The sequence below is a fragment of the Herpailurus yagouaroundi genome, unplaced genomic scaffold (assembly GCF_014898765.1).
Source record: "Herpailurus yagouaroundi ecotype Mexico unplaced genomic scaffold, PumYag 141, whole genome shotgun sequence".
Taxonomy (NCBI): domain Eukaryota; kingdom Metazoa; phylum Chordata; class Mammalia; order Carnivora; family Felidae; genus Herpailurus; species Herpailurus yagouaroundi.
This window is the reverse complement of record NW_024412396.1, coordinates 48,300,162-48,315,061: the sequence shown is the minus strand read 5'-3', so window position 1 is coordinate 48,315,061 and position 14,900 is coordinate 48,300,162. Positions and strand designations below refer to the sequence as shown.

Below are 14,900 nucleotides of genomic sequence, written 5' to 3'. Positions count from 1 at the left end.
TCAGTAATGTTTACCAAAATTTTTATGTAACCCATTGGTCAATCATTAAGCTTAGTAAGAGGATAACTGAATACCATATGTCTCCTGTGAACTGTAACAGAAAGCAAGAGTACCACCTATAAAATATTCTTGCCAAGGAAGGGGGAAAAAAACATGAATCTAAGCTCCTAACTACCAGTTTTTAGAAAATCTCTGGATAGAGAAATATATTAAACAGCAAAAGGAGTCAATCAGTCAAAACCAGAATGTAGGAAATTGTATAGGACAAATAACCCAATTCCTTAAACAGCCATTCTGGAAAAAAAAGACAGGGGGGAAGAGGGGGAGACTATTAGAGATAAAGAGAATTAAGAGAATTATTAACCAAATGCAATGAATGGGGCTTGTCTGAATCCTAATTCAAACCAACCATTAAAAGACATTTTGAGAAAAAAAAGGAATATAGACTTACTGTTTGAGGATATCAATAAATCATTAATTTTATTGGGTGTGATAAAGACAGCTATGAAAAAACCAGGTTTGTTTTTTAAATTTTTTTTAATGTTTATTTCTGACAGAGAGAGACAGAGCATGAGAGGGGGAGGGGCAGAGAGAGGGGGAGACACAGAATCTGAAGCAGGCTCCAGGCTCTGCATTGACAGCACAGAGCCCCATGCATGGCTCGAACTCATGGACCATGAGATCATGACCTGAACCGAAGTCGGATGCCAACCAACTGAGCCACCCAGGCGCCCCCAAAAAACTTACCTGTTAGAGGTATATCCTGAAATACCTACAAATGAAATGGTATGTCTGTGATTTGCTTTTAAATACTCCATCCAGCACAGGGGTACCTGTGTGGCTCAGTTAAGAGTCCAATTTCAGCTCAGGCCATGATCTTAGGGTTCATGGGTTCGAGCCCTGCATTGGGCTCTGTGCTGACAGCAGAGAGCCTGGAGCCTGCTTCGGATTCTTTGTTTCCCTCTCTCTCTTCCCCTCCCCAACTCGTGCTCTGTCTCTCAAAAATAAATAAATAAATGTTAAAAAAAATCTTAAATACTCCAGCACAAACAGAACAGCAGCAACAAATTGTAGGTAGGAAGAGAGAAAATAAGAACAGTAGAAAGCTAACTGTTGAAGTTGGGTGATAGGTACATGAGTACTATACTCTCTCTCACTGTACTTTATGAAAACTTCTATAACAAAAATTTTAAAACACATAAACACATAAAACACATAAGAGGGGAAATAACAAGGGAAGTCTTCATAGGTGAGACATGTTCCAAAGCAGTAGCCAGGAGAAAGTGGATTAGGAAAAACCAATGATACCAATAGCAAAAAAACTTTCAATATAATACAAGCAAGACTCAGACAATGGGTCATAATGATGACATACAAGGAAAGATCCTGGCAAAAACATGAACATGCATGGCCAAAGCCCTGTGATCCTGAGGATCCCCAGGAAGCTTACAGAATAATCAAGAATATTCAGTATAGGATGCAGTCATTTGAATACTGCAACAGTTGTGGTATCGAAAGGACAGGGGAAAAAGATGGGACAGCACTGTAAGAGATACTGTAATATGAAGATATCCGGGATACCCAGGTTTTGGCAAAAGTTTATACATATGAAATGAGCTCATGATGAAGTCATTTACTCCCAAGACAAAAGACCAATAAAATATCCTAAGATTCTAGAAGCCTGACAAGTTTTCATTCTGTTTTCTGGGTTGGAGCCAAGACCATAAAGATGGGAGTGCTTAGAATAAACTTAAAACTTTCCCTGCTTTAGATAATGGTTCTCATTCCACAAGCAAGTGAACATGTCCTGTATGTCCAGTTGGTTCAGCCTGGTACAAAATGAACAATGATTACTTTCAATGATTTTGTCACTACTCTTTTTGCTCAAGGACCACTTTGTCCCAGGATATTATTTTCCTTATAAAATAAAAGCAATATCCTTATGTCATAGGCAGAGAACAGTAGGAGCAGATATCATTCAGTAAGGTATGTATACAAAGGAAATTAAAGCTGAGAGACCCAGCCGTGAGTGACCAATCTCCCAATCCAGGAGACCCTAACAATCAAGTTTCTTTCAAATCTGATCTTCTAGTCAAAGTTTCCAGGAAAGGGAAACTGGAGTCAGTTTCAGATTTTCTCAACTAGATCTCTAACCACTGTCCACATTAGTCTCTACAGAAACAAAGTAAGGGCAAGAGATAAATTTACCTCCTGTGGATTTACGGCAGTTAAGACAGAAACCTCATATGACTGCCTCCCTGACTGCATGGTCACCAAGTGATGTGTCACATCAGGCACTGAAGACAGGGGACGTGGGGATCCTTCAGCAAGCACCTCTGAAACAGCAGAAAATGTCTCAATGAAAAGTGAATCCACAGTTATACCTACCTGCATTATCAAGCCTCATTAAGAACACTAAAAACTGTTCCCTGAAAAACCCATATTCCTATATTTTTTCCAAATTAATTCCTGTCTGATAATCATTACCAGTGAATTTAGAAAGTACGACAAAAGGGGGATGGGAAGGAAAGGCAAGAAATCCTGATGTAAGAGTTGACCATTTTGTAATATACCAATTTAAAGTAATATAGCTTTAGCACTGTTAACTGGATTAACCGTGCATTGAAACAGGGCAAAATCTGCTTATGCAGGCAAATCAGGAGACCAGAGCCAACCGTTAAAGCAGCCACCAATGATAGAAACAGCATAATATGAGCAAGTCAAGAAGTTAGGTCTGGCTTCAAAGTTCCTGTACTCAGTGTCCCTTCCTCCCTTGAGACTTTCTTCCTTAAGAATGGCAAAGTAGTTCTATGCAATTTCTGTGTCTTACACTTTGGTTATCCACTAGTATCATTTACAAAACCGAGGAGGCTTGTTGTGGAAGCACACTCTGGCCCATGTAGACTCCACACAGAAGTTACACAAACATGGTCACCTATATACAAAACTGAATGGGATATGAGGAGTAACTAAAACACAGGATCTCAGACTTTATCAAGTGAGATCACCAGAAAAATCTTCTGGAAACAGTTCATACATAAACTACTTAGCCCCCTAAAAAATTAAAAGTTTCTTCCAGGGGGGCTTTCAATACCTACTGCTCTTCCAGACTGCACCGTGCAATGTAACATTTGCTTATATACTATTTTCTGTTCACTGTTGTCTCCCGTATGTAAATTTTGACTTCTCAACTACATTTTAAGGTCCCTGCTTTCTACTTTTATCTTTCCCATGGTGCCAGGCACACAGTAGGCACTGAATAAATGCATGCTGACCTCACCTGTTAAGTTTTTCAGAGAAGAGGGCCTGGCCTGTGTAACTTGGGTGAAATTTCTATACCAGAGAGGAGCAACTGTTTCCTAGAGAGCCCTTTCTTTTCTCCAGAAGATATGGCTTTTGAAGGTATGGAGAAATTGCTTTATATCTCCTCTGTAAAACCTGGTTATGTTCTGTTTAAATGTTTTAAAAGTTAAGTTCTTCCAAAACTGCAATAGGAAAGATAGAAATAGTTGGGCTAGGATGCTAGGATTATGGATAATTTTCTTCTTAAAATTTTTTGTTACTCTTTTGTTACATCATCTCTTCAACGAAAAAGAAAAAAATTTTTTTAACAGATTCACTTATCCATCCCAGAGACAAAGAATACAAATGCTACTCAATCATACCACAGCTACTCACAAGAAATGAAATTAATTAAAACCTCCATTTTGGAGACAACCCCATTCCTTAGTCCCTAGTTGCAGCCCATTTTCCCCAAATAAAGGAGAGTTGAAAGTCTTACCATCATCAACTCCTAGGATAGAATTGGTATTTGGTAGGTTCAAGGACTCTCCACCAAGGCTGGGCTGGGAATTCATAGGCACCAGGTTTTTACTGGTTACTGAAGCCTCTTCAAGCAAACTACTGCCCATTAATGGCTCAGCTGCACAGAGAATAGGATGTAAGAGACATGCAGCGGTCAAGGCTGTGCCTGGTCCCCATTTCCCTTCATGGGAAGCTGACTTTTTCTTTCGGAAGTGGAAGCCAACCTGTATCTTGGATGCTACCTAGTTTTGGGAGCAAGAGTAAACCTAGAAGGGAAGGGTGGAGCCTCATAGATAAATATCCTCGCCTGTGATCAGCAGGTGGAGAATTAAGGTATGAAATGGGATGGATGTGTCCTTGGAAAGGAGTATTTGGAATAAAATAATTGATTAAAATAACACGTGGAAAAAATAATAAAAATGAGTTATCAAATTTAAGTTAGGGTAAAAAGGGAGTCATGACTGATACATAAAAAATGTTTAAAACCTTGTCTTATAGAAATCTTTATCACAGTAATGCTCAAATGCTGGTTCATGGATCAGCACGAGTTACCACCAAACTCACTAGGGAAACTTAAAAACTACAGATTCTGGGATCTTATTCCCAAATAATCTCATTTATCAGGTTGTATTGTTTTATTTGGGAATGAAGAGTGGACAAGCAATACAAATATATACATTTTAAAAGCTTATAGATTTTATTGTACAGCTACATTGGAAACCACTAGTCAATGCAGTGAGACCAGGTCTTTCTCCCCAACACAGAATCTGAAAATTTCCAAACAACCAGACATGCCAGTCATTTGGCTTTTTGAAACCAGAAGATGTAGCCCTCCACTACACCCTCTCTTCTCACCAGTTTGCTCCTGCTCTTGACTCCCAGCTGCTCCTAGCTGCAAATGATGCTTTCTCATGTGCACATTCCTACTCCCACTCTGAGAGAAGGTCTTCCCACATACTTGACACTGATGGGGCTTCTCTCCTGAAACAGAGACCAGGTTAAGACAGGGTAGCCAAAAAGACAGGGTACATTCCTGACAGCAAGAGAACGGATTCAAGACCAGGACAGAGAAGCCCAGAGAATGTTAAGCTAAACATAAGAGGCTTTTCCTTCTCCCATTCTCCACCCAGACTCCAAACTTTCAGTACACCAGAGAAGGCAGGAAGAGTTCACCAGGAGAGCTTGGCACGCTCACTGCTCCCAGCCCCTATCCTTCCCACACCCACTGTACTGCTGCCTTCACAACCTCTGGTATCAGGTCATGGCGGCCATGTAGAATACTTCCTTCCCTTTCCAGATACAGTCTTCCATGGACCTCCAGAACACGTACCATCCTCAAGGATCCCAACCCTGCATTCATAATACCCCCTTATTCCACTTCCCGCCACCACTCTCACAGTCTTCAGTGTTTACACCGATGGCTCTTCCACATGGCGATCTGAACTACCCTCTGTGTCCTCGAGTCCAAAACTCTCAGTCGGCTTTCCACCTACTCAGACAATCACACTTAGAGCTAGGGTCAGAAACACATGCCTACAAGGGACTAGCCTGTGACAAAAGTAAGTGAAATGGCCAGAAAACTTCCAGAAATGGCAAATCTATAGAGACATAAAGCTAACCAGTGGTTGCCTGGATCTGGGGGCGGAAGCAGGAACTGACAACGAGGGGGGCAAAAAGAAACCTTCTGGTGTGACAGAAGTGTTCTAAAACTGGATTGTAGTGATGACTGTATAATTCTATATATTTTCTAGAAATCACTGATTTGTATGCTTATAATGGATGAATTTCAAGGTACATGCATTACACATCAAAAAAGCTGTTGATGGGGCACCTGGCTAGCTCAGTGGAGCGTGAGACTCTTGATCTCAGGATTGTGAGTTCAAGCCCCATGATGGGTGTAGAGATTACTTAAAAATAAAGTCTTAAGCTCTCCCAGGACAGCGAAAGAGTAGGTCTGGGGAGCCACCCCTGGAGCCAGAGCTGTCGTGTCCCCCTCCTCTTTTAATTTCCTGTTGCCAACAATAAAGGCCTTTCCTACCATAACAAAAAACAAACAAAAAAAAAGAAAAAATTTAAAAAAATAAAGTCTTAAAAAAAAGCTGTTAAAAAAGAACTAAAATGGATTGACATACAGTGACTATACAGAAACCCATGAATTCAAACTAATACTAATGAGAAAGAAAGGCAATTATCTGACACTACTAGAAGAAACAAGAGCACCAATTTCTTATTTTGAAAACTCATAATCAAAAGAAATTAAAAGAAAAAGATGACATATTTATTCTCCATTCCTGTACAGATTACCAAATAGCCCTACTACATAGAGAAGAGACCTATTATACACAGAATTCCAGCCGAAGTGAACAAAATAACAGAATTAGAAACCTACCACTTTAATATCCTAATGAAATAACCAATTCAGGCATCATTCAGCGATGAAACCATGAAGCAAAAGGTTGCTGGGGAAATTTACAGTGTGAATATCATGGTGTTACCACCTGAACCTACTGATGAATTCTGTAACCAAGCACTTTGTGCCTCCTGATGTGATAAATAATGAAACACATACGAACATCTATAACATATCCATGCTAAATCTTTGAACCTTTGAGGTTTTTAGGGCTTACTTCCTTTTATAGGAAATCTAGGGGAACAAGTTAAATGACATAAAAGGAAACAAACCAACAAATCCAGAATATGGGACATTCTATAAAACCCAACTAACCTCCATTATGCAGTAAGTCTATGACATGAAAGAAAAAAAGTGAGTACAGATGGATTTAGAGAAGACTTACTCAGTACAATAATTAAACCTTGTTGGATCCTGATTTAAACAAACCCACTTTAAAAGACACTTTTGAGAAAAGTGAAGAAAAACTAAACACGGATTGGGTATGAGATAAAACTAAGAAATTGTTAGTCCAGAAAGGTATGATGATAGTATTGTTGTTATATAAGAAGACATCTTTATTTGCTCTTATGTATGTCTGAAATAATTTTATGTAATAAAATTAAGTAAAATAAAATAAAAACACTCTATAAGCCAAGCAAAACCTACGTAGAAGTCTACATCTAAGCCACAGGTTATCATTTGCCACCTCTGCTTAGAACTTGTCATCATATAAAAAACTGCTCCGTTCCTACAAGCTCAGCTCTGAAATTCATGTCCCTGATTGATTATATCTTTCCAACTCCCTCATTCCCACTGAACTGCTTCACTGCCCTCATCGTAAACAACTTCCAGTTCCTTCTCTCCACTCCTCTTGTTCTGGCTTCCCTATACTTCCTGTGGCTAACGATTTGAATAATTACTTGATTCTGTTCTAGAATCTCTCCACTTTGAGTTCACTTCTGCCTTGGCAAGTCTCTGCTTTGAATGACCTCCATGGTCCATACCTGATATAATTTATAAAGCACCTAGCACAGTGGCAAATAAATTTGCAAATAAATCTCCTCAGAAAAGCTCTGAATTAGAAAGCAATTCAGTCAATGGCTAAGCTGAAAATAAGAAAAATCAGTTTTTTTCCCCTTTGATTATACAACCCTTTGAATTCAATCATTAAGAGCCTTGATTTTTAATTTTGTCATGAGGAGAAGCCAACTTTATGTTGAACAGTCTGTTACTTTCTAGATTTCTTTTTATTTTTTTTTAAGTTTATTTATTTATTGTTGAGTGTGGCCATGCACATGTGCATGTGTGGGAGCAGGGGAGGGACACGCAGAGAGAGGGAGAGAATCCCAAGCAGGCTCCACATGCTCAGCACATGAAGCCTGAAGCAAGGCTCGATCTCAGAAACCATGAGATCATGACCTGAGCTGAAATCAAGAGTCAGAGCTTAATTGACTGAGCAACCCAGGCGCCCCCTCTAGATTTCTTTATACCATCCCCCTCCCACACATTTACACTTTTGGTTCTCCACCTTCCCTGAAATCTATGAATGGCCAGAGTTCTAGTACCTGAGTGAACCACCAAATGTTTTCGGAGGCTAGAATACTCAGCAAAGGAACGGCCACATCCTTGGGCTTCACAAAGGAAAGGCTTCTCTCCTAGAGACAGAAAATAAGTTAAAGACTCAGTCTTCTGATGAACTGACTATCTATTACTCTCTTTTCCCATTAATCTTACTCTGTTTCCAATGACTTGCTCTGATTTCTTGAATTCATGCTATATAATTTCAATTGGGCCATTCAGCAAGTGTCATCTCTCAATGATCTCCTAGTGGACAGCCACCATATAGTCCTGCCCTCTTCTTTAGAGTGGCTACCTCTGAGCATCATACTTCTTTCTCCCACCTGGCTCAAGGGCTGACCCCAAGCTACAATGACCTACCTTCTTCAGTAATCCCATCCCTTTTGAGGGTATCAAGATCAACACCATATATGCTATCAGGATTTTTACTTTCAATCAATTCTCTTTATGATTCAGTTTCTAAATCCACTAAAAAGTAGAGATTTCTACAAGTTACAAAATAGGTATTACATAGTCCTTTTCTATAAAGCAAACAAAAACAGGTGTTCAGTCAGAAGTATAAAGAAAAACCTGTAACAATATGCTAAAGGTAGTTATATCCTGACAGTGGTATTATGGATGGTTTGCTTTCTTCTTTGTGCTTTTCTGGAAGTTTCATTGTTTACAGTATTACTTTGTTATTTTAAAAATCAAAGATGCATGGTAAAAACTAATTAAGGTCTGTAGACTGAAAGTACTATTAACTTTCTGGTTTTGATATTGTACTGTGGCTACATAAGATGTCACATTTTGGGGAAACTGGGTGAAGCACACAACAAAATCCTTTGCACTATTTTTTTTGTTTAATTTTTTTAATGTTTCTTTATTTTTGAGAGAGAGAGAGAGACAGAGCATGAGTGGGGTAGGAGCAGACACACACACACACACACACACACACACACACACACACACACACACAGAATCTGAAGCAGGCTCCAGGCTCTGAGAGGTGAGCACAGAACCCAAAGTGAGGCTTGAACCCATGAACCGTGAGATCATGTGACCTGAGTCGAAGTCAGACGCTTAACCGACTGAGTCACCCAGGCACCCCTCTTTGTACTATTTTCACAACTACTCATGAGTCTATAATTATTTCAAAATAAGAAGTGGAGGGGGCACCTGGGTGGCGCAGTCGGTTAAGCGTCCGACTTCAGCCAGGTCACGATCTCGCGGTCTGTGAGTTGGAGCCCCGCGTCAGGCTCTGGGCTGATGGCTCAGAGCCTGGAGCCTGTTTCCGATTCTGTGTCTCCCTCTCTCTCTGCCCCTCCCCCAGTTCATGCTCTATCTCTCTCTCTGTCCCAAAAATAAATAAATGTTGAAAAAAAAAATTAAAAAAAAAAAATAAGAAGTGGAAAAAAAAATCAGAGATGCAGTTCTTATCTGAAGGTCACAGACTAGTATGAGAGAAAGAAATGTATTCATACATAACTTTAATGTAAGTTTCTGTACAAAAAAAGTACTGTAAGTATTTAGAAAAGAGAGGAATTCTAATTGTGGTAATTTTTTTTTTTTTTTTAAAGAAGCTGAATTTAAGCTGATCTTAAAAGATGACAAGGAAGGAAGGGAATTTCAGGCACAAAGAACAGTGTGAGCACAGCCTTGAAACTAAGAGTGCCCAGGACAAGTTCAGAAAATAGCAAGTGTAAAATAAGAAGTATACCTATTGGTCTCTGCCTCTGGTTCCTGACACAGAGCTCCTAAATCCCTTGGAATTTCCTAGGTGATAGTAGTGTCTCTTATTCTAGTGAGGTAACTCTTGGGTGGGCTCCTAGATAAGGGCTGCTCTCCAGAAAGACCAAGCCATGATTAGAAGCTTGGGATTTTCAGCCCCATCCCCTACTCTCCAGAGAGGGAAGAGGGGCTGGACATGGAAATTAATAACCGATGATGCCCACATGGAGAAGCCTCTATAAAATTCCCGAAGTACAGGGTCCGGAAGCTTTCTGGTTGGTGAACACAACTACTGCCAGAAGGGTAGCACACTCCAACTCCATGCGGGCAGAAATCCCTGTACTTCAGACCTTTCCAGATCTCGCCCTATATATCTCTTTGTCTGGCTATTCATCTGTATCCTTTAGCATATCCTTTATTATACAATAAACTAGTAGATGTAAGTAAGTGTTTCCCTGAGTTCTATGAGATGCTCTCACAAATAACTGAATCCAAAGGAGGATCATGGGAACTTCTGATTTGTAGCCTGGTCAGACAGAAGTTGTGAGCAACGTGGGAACCTACTACTTGCAACTGCCATCTGAAGCAGCATAGGAACAATCTTGTGGGACTGAGCCCTTGATCTGTGGGATCTGATGCTATCTACAGATAGACAGTGTTAGAATTAAGTTAAATTGTAGGACACCCAGCTGGTATTGCAGAGAATTGTTTGGTATGGGAACAATCCTCACACATTTGGTGTCAGAACTGTTGTCAGTGTGGCAGCAGTGTGAGAGTAAAGGAGAAACCCAGGAAGAGCAAGTTTCCCTACCCGGCAACTAAAGCTGACACGGTGACAACAGGGGAGCTGGGCATGGAAGGGGGGACAACACTGCTCTAGATTATACTGTTCTTTCAGACTGTACCACAGTTTAATGTTTGTGACTTTCCAGTGAGTGGTCTGTAACTTTTCTGAAAACATGTTTATATACTCACACCTACCCCAAAATGCTAGGCACTCAAAAGTGGCCAAATAAATGAATAATATACTTGTTATTACAGCCTTAGAACAAGACTCATCAGAATCTAGTGGCATGAATCACTACATCAAGCTGGCTTAGGTGAGATGGCCTTCGCATTTGGAAACTGAGAGGATGGTGATTTTTGCTGAAAGGAAAAGACACAGGAGAAGAGGATGGTCAAGAGGCAATGCTGCGTAATGATTAAGAGCATGAGTCCATTAATGTTGAGTTCAAATCTTGACACCACCACTTATTAGTACAGGGAAGATAGCTGACCTCTCTGAGAAGCAGCTTTTTCTCTATAAAATTAACACAATACAATCTCAAAAGATTATTTTGAGAACTGAGACACTACAAGTATCTTCAGCATAGTGTCTGGCACATAGTCAGCCCTCATGGTAAGCCACTGAAATTGGTAGCTTTAATTACTATCGTTACTACTAATAAAGACCAAAACTGTGGCTCAGTTTTGACATTTGAGATAATGTGAATTATCAGCATTTGAAATCAAAATCCTTGTAAGAGCTTTGGAGTCAGATCAGAATTCAAATCTCAACCCTGCCTTTTCCTAGCTGTGTAATGTTGGGCAAGTTATTTAACTCTAATCTCCTGTTTCTTCATCAACAAATACAGTATCTCATGCATAAAGTATCCTTGAGAATTAAATGGGATAATGTGGGGGCGCCTGGGTGGCGCAGTCGGTTAAGCGTCCGACTTCAGCCAGGTCACGATCTCGCGGTCCGTGAGTTCGAGCCCCGCGTCGGGCTCTGGGCTGATGGCTCAGAGCCTGGAGCCTGTTTCTGATTCTGTGTCTCCCTCTCTCTCTGCCCCTCCCCCGTTCATGCTCTGTCTCTCTCTGTCCCCCAAAAAATAAATAAACGTTGAAAAAAAAAATTAAAAAAAAAAAAATGGGATAATGTGTATGTGCCAGACCCATATTAAATTGTGTCAATAAATGCTGACTTTTATTATTATATTAATTATGGCGACTCAGATCTGTGAGGCATCCAGGGAGAAATGATCACATTGAGCCCTGAGACTGCAATGAGAGAGCACACTGAGTGAAATGGGAGAAACATGAAATTCTGAAAATGATGAACAATTAGAGGAGATTAACAAGGGAGAGCCAGAAAGAGCTAGAATGAAGAGAGAAAATAAGGTCATGCCCCAAAGTAAAAGGAAGCATTTTAAGATGTTCAGTTTTATCAAATCTACAAACATAAGTTGCAGCACGAAGATGAATGGGTTAATGAATTCAAAAATCAAGTACGGTGAACTCTATCTACTTCTTCCCTAATCTATTCAGCTAGATGTTTTTCTTGTTCTTTCATTCAAACTGCTTCTTGGAGCAAGTATAGTTTACTCTCTCAAGAAAGAGCTGAGAACACAGCTATTCTGCCCTAAAACATATCCAGTGGTAATGGCACTCTAGCAGGAATCACAGGGGCATACCTGGAACAAGTTTCACTTTTTAATGCCCTTTAATTGTATTTGCTATTGTTTTAGCAATGCAAGAAGAAAGAAGAGACAAAGAAAGTGGCAAGAGAGGGGGAAGAACAGTTACACATCCTCAGAGACCAGTCTTGGTTCAGTGATTAAACTCTGACAAGAGACTTAGCACATTTTAGGCTTGGAAAGTCGCCCTTAAACTCTCAGAATGAGAGTCAAGGTATTTTTATCGTGGTCCTTTGGTATTAACATGCCACTGGACCCAAATCAAGTCACTTTTCCATTTTGCTTCTCATGTTGTGAGGCTTTAACAAGAAAGCAAACTCCTCAAAGTCAGGGGTTAAAATTAGCTTTTGTATTTCCCCCTACCTTACCCCATTTGGTGGCTAGAAGAGGCTCTGTATGGTTTGTATAATTCAATAAATATTACTGACCAAAATTACAACCAAGTAACATTTGAAGAAATTTAGCAATACTAATTTTGTCCATATCTCATCATATCATTGTTATCAGAGAAGGTCTTATATGCCTTCCTACACTTTAAGCTCCTAGAGGCAGAAATTAACACTGTCCATTCCTCACACACAGGTGAAAAGTCAATAAATGTGACTGAATTAATTGAAAAGTGCCACGAAGCATGTGAAAAAAAGAAATTCCACTTTTCGAGTTCTAGCAACAACCCTAGACCTTCATTTCTATTTCCACCTCAGAGCCTTTCTAAGGATAGGCAAGCAAACCCTGAGCCAAGTGGTAGACTGCCTGCAGGAATGTTGGGGTTGCACACACCTGTATGGATACGCAAGTGGTTCTTCAGATTTCCAGCTGTAGTGAACTGCTTACCACAGCTAGACTCGGGGCACATAAAGGGCTTCTCCCCATTATGAGTCCTCATATGCACCTTCAGCCTCTGCAACACATAGAAGCTTTTCCCACAACCTTCCGCCGGGCAGATGAAAGAGCGGTCATTTCTGCAACAACAAAACAAAACAAAACAAAAACAAACCAACAAAAACAAATCACATAAGCACCAATACCTGAAAATGCTCTTTGCTAGAAAGGGCAAGTCACAGCTCCTGTTGCCTCTCAAAGCAGACAGTAACTCCCAAACCTAGGTATGTCAGAATCACCTGATGTCTGCTAAAACTACAGATGCCCAGGACTGCCTTCCCTTTTTTTTTTTTTAAAGTAATCTTACGCCTGATGTGGGTCTTGAACTTATGACCCCAAGATCAAGAGCTGCGTGCTCTACCTACTAAGCCAGCCAGGCGCCCACACCTTACTTGTTGAATACTGATTTTCATAGGTTTGAGAGTAGGGCCCACACTTACTTTTTTTTTTTAAGTTTCCCCAAAAATTATGTTTTATGTTTTGGCACATTTAAGTGCCAAATGTCTTACTAAATATCTGTAAAGAATGAGGTAAATGAGACAACGCAATCTTTCTATTAAAGAACAAAAGACATCTTAATCACGAGTAAACTGGAGCCCCTGCTTTCCTTTGTCAATTGAGGGACAAGCTCCTCCAGAAGCATCACCGTTCTTGACCTCTAAGCATGGAACCTCAGATATGCTCACCGATGAGTTTTGAGATGGTACTTGAAGTGAGCTGGCCACACAAATGTCCGGTCACAGCCTTCAACTGTACATTTGAGTTTCTTTTCCACTTGAGGAAGGGGCCCAGAATCTTTGGGCTGCCCATCTCCAGAACCAAGGTGGACATTCTCTCCTGTAACAGAGTCACATATTTGTAATCTAGAGAAGGAACCTGTTGAGGTACTTTGGTTCAAACCATAAAGCTCCTATATTTTACTCCTAATGATCAGCAGGCAGATATCTATCTTCAGCTTCCTTAGCTCTCTCTATATCCATTTAACAACAGAAGTGAGTGAGCAATTTGTTCCTAACCCTTTAATCCAGAGAATTATCAAAAGCCATCATGCTTTGTTTCACAAGACTAGGCCTCTCTGGCAAATGTCCACATGGTTCTGTATCAAAATAGGAGAGTTAAACCTATTTTGTATTACACAAATTGGCAGGGTAGCAGATACATCAATACCCGGAGTGGGGTGCTAAAGATGACTTCAAGTTCTAGGTATTACAAAGCTTGTATTTATTTTAGGAGGAGCAGCCATTCTGGCTTAGTTGTGGACTTAAGGTTGTGCTTTCTTTTGTAAATGATCATTCTTAGATTTCTATCTTCTGAGGTCAATTTGGCTGTTTCTATCATTGTAGAGAATTAGAATAACCTTCCAATTTCCTGTGCTACCTCTTTTTAGTTATAAAACTAAAGAATGCAAGAATTTAAGAATGCAAGAACTCAGCTGATTTTAAAATTTCTAAACACATTTTAAAAAGCTAGAGGTAACATCTACTGAAGTTTTTTGTTCAATAGAATAAAAGGAGGAGGGAAAAGGAGCATGTAGGGAGGTTCCTCCCTTAAATTTAAAGGAAATCAGTTAATTAAAAATTTATATAAATCCCAGATTCACAGGTGGTACTCCTTTTCTTTCATTTTCTTCAAGCATATGGAGTTTATTTTTCTACTATACATACCTCGGGAATAAGATTTATATTTCCAAATTTCCCTCTCAAAAGCCAAGAATAGGGATAATAAATGTTGTACCCATCACACTCCCTGGACCGTCTATTAATCTTATTCTCTTCCTGTCCTACATTCCCTTTGCTGTACACTTCAACTAAGATGGCTTTTGCTAGTTAATATTAACTTTTTCTTTCTTAATGTTGTCCCACAGTTTTTTAATTTAATTGAAAAATACCTGCACATAGATAAATTTTTAAAATTTCCTGCAACAGGAAATTTCCCACCAACTCCAGAGCTCCAGGCAATTAAAAGGTCTAATGAAAGGTCTGTAGAAATCCCATGCTAATATATAAATTTAAACCAGTGACATTTGGGGCTTTGTGCATTCAATGTTATAGATACAATGAGAACACTGATATAATCAT

General features: G+C 39.7%; 1 protein-coding gene across 6 annotated transcripts in view; it reads right to left on the bottom strand.

Annotated features, from left to right (window-relative positions):
- The window catches only part of ZNF410 (zinc finger protein 410), a 50,451-nt gene that overhangs the window by 4,183 nt on the left and 31,368 nt on the right, over positions 1 to 14,900 (bottom strand). For 2 of the 6 annotated variants that reach the window (XM_040477647.1, XM_040477650.1), the window contains 6 exons: positions 13,509 to 13,659; positions 12,721 to 12,902; positions 7,762 to 7,851; positions 4,660 to 4,785; positions 3,782 to 3,922; positions 2,209 to 2,336 (listed from right to left, as the gene is read on the bottom strand). In XM_040477647.1, coding sequence (XP_040333581.1) covers positions 2,209 to 2,336; positions 3,782 to 3,922; positions 4,660 to 4,785; positions 7,762 to 7,851; positions 12,721 to 12,902; positions 13,509 to 13,659 — 818 coding nt within the window. The other 4 variants (XR_005791039.1, XM_040477649.1, XM_040477648.1 and 1 more) reach the window with 4 other exon arrangements.